General features: G+C 38.2%; 1 protein-coding gene across 1 annotated transcript in view; it reads right to left on the bottom strand.

Moving 5' to 3' along the window:
* Window positions 1-3,315: 3,315 nt before the first annotated feature.
* The window catches only part of serpini1 (serpin peptidase inhibitor, clade I (neuroserpin), member 1), a gene marked incomplete at its 3' end in the record, with an annotated part of 18,525 nt that continues 11,257 nt past the window's right edge, over window positions 3,316-10,583 (bottom strand). The window contains 3 exon segments of the mRNA NM_001128692.1: window positions 3,316-4,086; window positions 6,416-6,505; window positions 7,743-7,829. Of these exon segments, the coding sequence (NP_001122164.1) occupies window positions 4,013-4,086; window positions 6,416-6,505; window positions 7,743-7,829 (251 nt within the window).

The raw sequence follows: 10,583 nt of genomic DNA, 5'->3' as shown, positions 1-10,583 counted from the left end.
GACGTGTTGTGCGTTCAGAGATGCTCTTCTGCAGACCTCACTTGTGACGAGTTACTGTTGAGTTACTGTTGCCTTTCTATCAGCTGGTACCAGTCTAGCCATTCTCCTCTGACATCAACAATGCATTTGCACCCACAGAACTGCCGCTCACTGGATTTTTTCTTTTTTTTCAGACCATTCTTTGTAAACCCTACAGATGGTTGTGTGTGAAATTCCTAGTAGATCAGCAGTTTCTGAAATACTCAGATCAGCCCATTTGGCACCAACAATCATGTCACGTTTAAAGTCTCTTAAATCACCTTTCTTCCCCATTCTGATGCTCGGTTGGAACTGCAGCAGATCGTCTTGACCATGTCTGTATGCCTAAATGCATTGAGTTGCTGTCATGTGATTGGCTGATTAGAAATTTGCGTTAACGAGCCGTTGGACAGGTGTACCTAATAAAGTGGCCGGTATGTGTATATTAGTATATAATGTTATCTATCTATCTATCTATCTATCTATCTATCTATCTATCTATCTATCTATCTATCTATCTATCTATCTATCTATCTATCTATCTATCTATCTATCTAAACAATAAAAATTACTAAACATTACAATTTGTAAAACATAATATTAAAATAATACTGAATCTAATAATAAAAAACTAATTTAAAATAATAGAAATAACACGATTAGTCTTCCAATAACAACAGTTGCTTAAACTGTTCTGTCTTGGTATAGTTTAAAACAGAGTCTATTTTTGAACACCAAAAGTGTGGCTGAGAGAACATCTTGGCTCTGAAGTGTCAACATCTCCGTCTAATCATCATCTCTGCTATGAAAAAACACACACAATGACAAGTCATAGACATTCATCTTTATTTTCTGAAACCGAGAATACAGCTGGTATTTTTACTTCATCTTTTATACCAAATGCAGTTTCCCTCGGTCCTCCTGAGTCTCCACTACCTGTACATTCACAACCTTTATTAAATCAAAAACCCATAGTCATATAATAAGGCATGTGAGTATGTCAGCAGTACTTCAGCCATGTACAAAACCAAACAAAGGTGGAGGGGGAAAGAATTAAAAGACTTTAAAGCATAGGTCTCAAACTCAATTCCTGGAGGGCTGCAGCTCTGCACAGTTTTGCTCCAACCCTAATCAAATAATCTAGGTGTTCAAGACTACTAAACACTGTTAAGCTGGTGTGAGTTGGAGGTGGTTGAAGCTAAACTATGCAGTACTATGGGCCTCCAGAAATTGAACTCGAGATCACTGAAAGCAATGACAATTTACTCATCTTCAAGTTCTTCCAAACTAGGGATGTAAAGATTCAACTCATGATTCAAACCACGATTTTGATTTTAACATTAATGGAATCTTATGTTAAAGTGTGACCCATAAAACACGGAACAAAACAGCAGACAAGCTGAAAGAGATGTAGATTTACTCTCTGCCAGCAGGTGGCGCATGTGAACGGCAGCGATAGGGACCTTTAGACAGAATGCATTTAGACAGCATCTCTTCCGTTATGCTACTTTTACATTGTTTTACTATATAAACGCACACTTGATGGACGTATGTGATGGATATACTCGCATCTCATGCCTTTTAAAGCACCTCGCATATCATGCTGCGTTTTTAAAGGTGCTGTATGTAAGTTGTTGTAAGGGTCAATCAATTAGTCTTATGATCAAACTAACAGTATGGGTGAAGGTTAAATGCGTGTAATCCGTTATAATTTATTTTAATTTGTTCCGAATATTAATCTGACTCCAATTTATAATTATTTTAGATTTAGGTTCATCTAATTCAAGCTGATTACCTTATAGGTATGGCCAGACGGAATCTGCGGACATTTTTTGCTATTTCTGCAAAGAATTTTGGTAAAACTCTGCGGATTTCGGCGGAATTATTTTGGGAGTATCCAGCGAGTATCATAACTAAAACCTTAATATATGAAATAAAAAGTAATAAATTACTGAATAAATTCAGATTTACACATTTACTCAAGTAAATAAACAGAATTAATGATGTTCTAAAAATCGGAAGAAATCTGCGGAAAATCGGCTGAAAATCTGCGGAATTCTGCGCGCGCAGATTCCATGTGGGCCTACTTATAGGTTGTGATTAGATCTAATTTAGATTGATTAACTTAACAAATCCATATTCCCAATTAATGGTTCATCGTTTACCAGAAGTCACTTAGAGTCAGTATGCTGGCCAGTTACATCTGCTCACGGACACATCCTCGCCAGTTCCGATGATTCTAATGGCCCACACCGTTTTGGGGCACCCAGACATATTATTAGGGGCCAACCAGACGATTCCCCTAATCACCCTCTTCCGCTCTTCACTTTCATCTGTGACACCCTCAAAATGTTGTCACTGGACCCGTACTGGCCAGCAGCGCCCCTGTGTATATGTGTCATGTTGAAGAAGGTAGGACTGGGTGTAAAAAAAAAAAAAAAACCTCTCCAATGTTTTGAATTTGGATTGTAATACTCAGTTCAACCACTGATGCCACACTGATATATATACAGCACAAGCAAGTGCTTGATATTTTATATTTCTGTACAGAGAGTTCTTTCATGCGATTTGCTGGTCAAAAATCACTAAGCTTGAACTTTGGAAAGCAACAATATGCAAAACTTGACGCATGAGCTTGCAGTGTCGTCACTATCATCAGGTACACTCGCTTCAGCTGCTTTTGTCAATTTGGCAACTTGTTTATGCAATATTACACCCAAATTTTTGAATGCAATACCTAGCTCAACCACTAGGTGTCAATTTATTCATTCATTTATTTTCTTGTCGGTTTAGTCCCTTTATTAATCCAGGGTCGCCACAGCGGAATGAACCACCAACTTTTCCAGCATGTTTTTACGCAGCAGATGCCCTTCCAGCTGCAACCAATCTCTGGGAAACATCCATCCACATACACTCATTCACACACACTCAAACTCATACACTACAGACAATTTAGCCTATCCAATTCACCTTTACCGCATGGGAGAAGATGCAAACTCCACACAGAAATGGCGAGGCTCAAACCAACCACCTTCTTGCTGTGAGGCGACAGCACTACCTATTGCGCCACTGAATCGCCTAGGTGTCAATTACTGCATGTAAAGTTTAACATAACATACAACAAGATGATGCCACACTGATAAATACAAGCGACTGCTCTATTATAAATTGCTGTACAGAGAGGTCACATCTTGATCTTCTATTGGTCTATTGGCATTTACGTAATGCGAATTTGCAGGTCAGAGATCACCATGCTTGAACTTTGGAAAGCAACGACTTGTTGTATGTGCTTGCATTTCCGGTCTGGCATATTCAGATGCATCTGAATGGACATTAATGTAGTAAACAGTGCAGTTTGACTGCATATTCAAGTTTTTACTATAGTATTTTTTCATATTTGAAGTGATTCAGACCTTTGGTTCATCTCTACACCCCTGTTCCAACCTCAAGAGTTTCTTCTGTTGAACACAAATGGAAACTATCTTGTAGAATGTGTAAATCCATTGACATCCATACAAGAAACAAATACTACCAGTGGTTTCCAACATTCTTCAAAATATCTTCTTTTGTGTTCAACATGATGAGAAACTCAAGTTTGAGTTGAGGATGAGTAAATTGGTTAATCTTTTGGATAAATTCAGCCTTTAAGTGAGTCTATATATAGAAAAGTGCACACGTTCTTGCAATAAATATCAAGGTTTCTCTACGGAACACAATAGCAAATATACATTAGAGGAGTTACAGGACTGAATGACGCTGGTGTGGAGTAAGACGTGATGGAGACTTCAGATATTTACAGCTCTGGGTTTCCTGCTGCGCTTGAAGCTTACAAGTATCAAAACACAATCACTTTTTCGTAATATAAATATCCCGTTCGTATAATATTTTCTGGTGCGTTTATAAAACCATGGCGCTGTGATGAGCTTGTTTCAGTGAAGATGCGGCTCGTGGATGAGAAGCATGAATTCAGTGTCACGTTGCGTACGCTTGGTTTTTACATGTCAAAATTGTTGTCGAAGGGGTCGATGAGTTCAGGGTTCATAACTCTGCCCATGAAGAGGATGGATCCTGAGGGAAAACAAAAAAAGGAATATAGAAACGCCACAACTAATACATTTAGAGAGGAAGTAAGACCAAAATGAGAGCATTACAGTGTAATTTTAGTACAGGGGTTTCCTTCATTTTAGAGTACTTTCACATCTGCCTCATTTAGAGCTGCATGATTCGGACTAAAATGAGTAACAATATTTGCCTAAATTTTTTTTGCATGATTTTTTTTCTCGATTCTGTGATTCAAAACAGTGCATCAGCTCACGTGTGATTTTTTGCGGCCACGAATACGTCATTACATAAAGGGTTCTATTTTGATGGTCCATGCGCAGAGCGCAAAACGCAGGGCACAAACGCTTTCAGGGCGTGCTAGATACAGCAGTATACAGCAGTATGCGTTGCAAGACTACCGGACTCATTAATAGCTTTTTTCCTCAAGCTATCAGACTGCTCAACTCACTCATGAAAACTGGATTACAAAATCACACCCCACAGCCCACACACACAAAAATCTGTGGAACTGTGAGAAAGGCAAACTCAATGTTTTTATGTTAATATTCCTTGCACGTGTAACATGTTTACAAAATTCACATACCTCTAAGCTGCTACTTTGCACTTTTGCCATACTGCACCTAATTGCACTACAATAAATACCTCAACTTGGTCATATTCTGGAACAATAGGATATATGGTAATTGTTTACAGTTAATTATTGTCTATTAATTCAATTTATCTTGTACTATATTAGTTAAATGTTTAGTTTATGTCTAGTGTGTGTCATATTTTTGTTTTTAAATTGCACATTGGAGTATGGGAGAAACGCAATTTCAGTCTGCTGTGTAATGTACCGTTGCATGGTTTGATTGACAATAAAGTTGACTTAACTTGACTAGAACACATTTTTGCTAACTTAAGGACGGGAAAATCCGCTTTGCGCCGTGGCGCATGGTCTAAAAGGGTTGAGTTTATTTTCTTAATGAGTTATAGGTGTGTTTTGAGAATAAACCAATTAGAGTCTCATCTCCCATTACCTGTTAAGAGTCAGCTGCGTCGCGCCATAAGCGCATTGCTATTAACATGACGTAAAGTAAGTTCACTTTCGCTTTTGCTCTCGTGGATAGGGAAACCTTACCGCACAGACATCAATTAGCCTATAAATAATCAATTTTGTTTGTTAAGCGCAAAGATTTGTTTCAAAACTATTTCTAAATTCAGTTCTAATTTCCAGCAAACGAATAAATGAACAATAATAATAAAGTTATTTCCAAATACACCTGCTATCCCCCATATGGTCTAAAACCTGACAGGTGGACAAATCTAAGCTTGTTTTTAATAAAAAAAATTTAAATATGGATATAATAAATAATACTGCTAATAATAATAACATTATACGAAAGCAAATTGAATGAACTGAAAAAGCCTCCCGAGATGAAGAAAGTATGAAGGCGGTGGTTTTTAAATTCATGTTGGCTAGAAATTAATATGTTTTGTAATATTTTAATCATTTATATTTATATCCTATATATATCCTTATTATATATATATATATCTTTAAGATATTATATCTTTTTCATATGTAATATGAATAGACCGACTTATGAATAGACAATAGACCGACTTTGTTCTGGCTATTTGTTCTGACTATTTACAGTTTCTCAAAATAGTAACGCGCCAAAACACGTCTGCTTTTTTAGACCAGAACGCCTATGGGCGCACATTTGAGCGCAAATGCATTTGCTATTTAAACAGTGTGGCGCAACACCTCAAAATGACTCTTGCGCCAAGCTTAAAGTAGTAAAAGACTATTGCGCCGCGCCTTGCGCCACATTGCGCCGGGTGTATAATAGGGCCCTAAGACAGAAATTATTTTTTTGCATGAATTATACCTTTATAAATACAGTATGTCACTCTTTCAACACTATTTGGAGGTGTCCACATAGCAGAGCATTGTATAAAAAACAATGTGAAGACTTGTACGACCGCCTTTATGCTTCACTCCTGAACTTGAAAATATCATTGGTTGAATTGTAGAGATGCTGGATTAGGATCGTGTGGGGGGGGTCGAATTGAGATCGCAACATTTTTCCCAATTAATCGTGCAACCCCTACGTTTGGGTGCAGTTCGTTTGGGCAGGTGTGAAAGCAACAATTGTATTCTGCTGCACACCGAAAGCAAATCAAACAAGAGTACAGAGATCTGCTCAAAGAGGTGGTCTCGGTACGCTTTTTAAACAAACCTTGGATCAGTTATTTTGTGGTGAGCACTGGAACCGCTTTGACAGAATGTACTTTGCTTTTTTTGGAGAAGAAAAGTTTTCAAAATGATTATTAATAACAGTGAGTGTACCTGTTTTTCTGTTTCTGATGATGAAGAAGAAGGGATGATCAGCCATGACCTGTGGGTACAACACCAGCGTCCTGGTCAATGCGATCATACCTGCAGGAGGACAAAGCCAGAAATAAACATTGATATTTAATCTATGTATATTATATCCTATTGACAACAGACTACATGGGTGTCAATTAGCTATATAATGTAATTTACACTCACCTTAATAACAATACATTGTCATGTTGAAATCATTTACAGGCCAAAGTTCCTCTTAATTGGCTTAAAAGTCATATGTTCAAGTATTTTAGAATAAAATACTGTATTCAGGTGTAACAGAGGCCAGCTAGTGTGTGCTGTGCATGTAAACCTCACTCCTCTGACCTCTAAAGGTGCTCTAGCGACAGATGCTATTGGCCATGGTCTTTAGCCTTCTTGGTAGAGCACCCAACTTCCATGCGGAAGGTTGCCAGTTCGATACCAGCTCGGAGCGGGTTGGGTGGCGTAGGACCGGCGGGGTTACATTGGTGCCGTGACCCGGATGGGAGTGAGGTTTAGGGGGGTGAGTGTAACGGAGGCCAGATAGTGTGTGCTGTGCAGGTAAACCTCACTCCTCTGACCTCTAAAGGTGCTCTAGCGACAGACGCTAGAGACCATGGTCTTTAGCCTCCTTGTTAGAGCAACCGACTCCCATGCGGAAGGTCACCGGTTCGATGCCAGCTCGAAGCAGGTAGGCCGGTGTAGGACCGGTGGGGTTACACAGGTATGAATAGGCTATATCACTCAGTAAAAACATTAGTCCTGAAAGATATCTTTAATGAAAAACCGAAAATCCCAGATTCTCAAATTGGCATAAAAAGATCTCTCTCAGCATCGCACCTAAATTTTATGTTGTGTTTGTATTAAGATTGCACATATTAGAAACGAACACATATTTTTGACTTTCATAACTCTTTATTTTTGTGCTGACATAAATGCAGAACAAAGATATAAAACTAATATGAAAATAATTTCATCAACAAGACGACGATGACTCAATCAACCTTGTATAAATGTAGGCTACTATCTGCACGGCAAGTGTTTTTCATCTGCAGATCAACTTCGGGTGAAAGGTTGGTGACTATTTTCAATTTCGTAAGGTTCCTTTCACAGCATGAAAATGTAAATGAATCAAAATATGAAATAAATATGAAAATATGAATATCAAATTAAGCATCGAGTTGTTCAATGTGTTCAAACTATTATTAATGTGTTCAAACTATTATATTGGATTTACCAAAGTCACACAAGTGCCAATCTCACATCTTTTACATCCATAATGCTATTATGGTATGTGTGTGAATACCTGATCCTGCGGCCCCTTCTGCCCCTTCCTCCGTCACCTCCAGATAGGCCTTCTGAACAGCTTTCCCGATGAACAGATCTTGTCCGTCTGCACACAAACAAACACAATGAACCAGTTATTTACATTTATTCATGAGCTGCTATAATCAGAGACGCAGAGCGGTGTATAATTTGGATAATGAACACAACACATTCACAGATTAAAGATTCAAAGGCACATTTGATGCTGAAATCAAAACAAAAATGGCAAATTCAATAGTAAGAGATGAACATCGAACGTGAAAAAAGGGGTTTAGTGTTTTACTTTGATACTTGAAAGGATAATAATAATAATTCTAAAAGCCAGACAGTATTAGCAGCACTTCAACTGAGTAAAAATGTATTGTTTTTGCTTATCTCTATTTAAAAAGGCATGTCAGGAAAATATTCATTCTCCTTTGGCTTAGTCTCTGTTTCAGAGCTCGCCACAGCGGAGTGAATGATATGTTTCTAAAGGATATATCGTTGTATTCGCCTGTTTTTGTAAGTACATCGAATATTCTAAGTTTTAGAATTTATTCTATATTTCATTATGAGTATCCTTTTTTATTTCTTTATTTATTAAAATAAATACTTTTATTGAAAAAACATTTTGCGCCCTATCATACACCCGGCGCAATGTGGCGCAAAGTGCGACGCAATAGTTGTTTGCTAGTTTCAGCTTGGTGCAGGAGTTTTTTTGACGTTTTGCGCCAACTGTTTAAATAGCAAATGCATTTGCGCTCATATGTGCGCCCATAGGCGTTCTGGTCTACTGTCCAGCGCAGAGCGCGTTAGTTGTGCGCCTCGCTTACACACTTAATACACACAAAATGTAGAACAATACGCAAATATCTTTACATATGAAAAAGAATTTAAATATAAAGGATATATATATATATATAAGATATAATAAGGATATACAGAGGATATAAATATAAAGGATTAAAATATTACAAAACATATAATTTTCTAGCCTACATAAATATAAAAATCATGCCTTCTTCATCTCGGGAGGCTTTTTCAATTTATTCATAACAATTTGCTTTTTTATAATGTTATTATTATTAGCAGTATTATTTATTATGTGCATATTTATATTTGTTTTATTAAAAACAAGCTTAGATTTGCCCACCTGTCAGGTTTTAGACCATATGGGGCACAGCATGTGTTTTAGGATATAACTCAGGTTTTGAACACACTTCGTTTTGATTGTTCATTTATTCGTTGCTGGAAATTAGAACTGAATTTAGAAATAGTTTTGAAACATATATTTGTGCCTAACAAACAAAATTAATTATTTATAGGCTAATTGATGTCTGTGCGTACAACACGTTTCCCCATCCACGAGAGCGAAAGTGAAAGTAGATAATTTATCTCTCATTCTCTGCGCTGTAGATGCTCTGTTTAACTGTTTGCTTGTGAAATGCTCAGTTTCTCCACCTACACTTACTTTACGCCATGTAAATAGCAAATGCACTATGGCATGACGCAACTGACTCTTAAAGGTATTGGGAGATGAAACTCTGATTGGTTTATTCTCAAAACACACCTATAACTCATAAGGAAAATAAGCTGAACCTTTTTAGATCATGCGCCATGGCGCAAAGCGGATTTTTCCATCCTTATATAAGCACATATGGATTTCGACACGCCCTGAATGCGTTTGCGCCCTGCGCTTTGCACTTTGCGCATGGAACGTTAAAATAGAGCCCTTTATCTTCTGGAAAGGGGGCAGCACAGTGGCACAGTGGGTAGCACAATCGCCTCACAACAAGAAGGTCGCTGGTTCGAGTCTCGGCTGGGTCAGTTGGCATTTCTGTGCAGAGTTTGCATGTTCTCGCTGTGTTCGCGTGGGTTTCCTCAGGATGCTCCGCTTTATCCCACAAGTCTAAAAGACATGTGGTATAGGTGAATTGGGTAATCTAAATTTTCCATATGCAGATAGCGGTTATGTCCGCTGCAGATAATCCGGAGGTCGGGTAATTAAAAAAACAAAACATTATGATTAGTTTCAGGTGCGTCACGCGTTTATGAGTTTAATTATTAATGATTTAATTTAATTATAATTATAATAATAATGGAGGCGAAACAGATCCAAGAGAAACTTAAAAAGGGAGAATTAAAAGCAAAAGGAAGGAAAGAAAAGTGCCGCAGGGGAAACTTTTAGCAAAAGTTAACGTGTTGAATCAAGTGCTGGGCATGAAATAGGCCAGGGGTGTCCAAAGCCGGTCCTGGAGGGTTGGTGTCCTGCTGATCTTAGCTCCAACTTGCTTCAACACACCTGCCTGGAAGTTTACAGTATACCTAGTAAGAGCTTGATTAGCTTGTTCAGGTGTGTTTGATAAGGGTTGGAGCTAAACCCTCCAGGACCTGGAATAGGCTATGGAACGGCTATAAAGAGGCGACAGTGCCACAGCACGAAGGTGGCTGGTTCGAGCCCCGGTTGGGTCAATTGGCGTTTCTGTGTGGAGTTTGCATGTTCTCCCCGTGTTGGTGTGGGTTTCCAATGGGTGCTCCGGTTTTCCCCACATGTCCAAAAAAACATGCCGTACAGGTGAACAGGGTAAGCTTAACTGTCCATTGTTTGTTTATGTTTATAAATGCCTTAGCTAGCATTAACTAGTACAACCTTGATGTAAAGTGTTACCACAGTATTATAGACATTCATTGATTCATTCGTTTATTGAAAGAGCTGCATTTTCTGTAATTTTGTCCTATCCACTAGCATTAGTTTGCACACAGTGTTGTGTTTTACGAAGGTTAAATCATGCCGTCCTTCAGCTGTCAGTCTCATTTTGAGCATCTGTGTATACGTGAGCAG

This window comes from Danio rerio, chromosome 18 (genome assembly GCF_049306965.1).
Source record: "Danio rerio strain Tuebingen ecotype United States chromosome 18, GRCz12tu, whole genome shotgun sequence".
In the NCBI taxonomy this organism is placed as follows: Eukaryota; Metazoa; Chordata; class Actinopteri; order Cypriniformes; family Danionidae; genus Danio; species Danio rerio.
The sequence above is the reverse complement of the archived record's forward strand: the minus strand, read 5'-3'. Positions and strand labels throughout refer to the sequence as shown.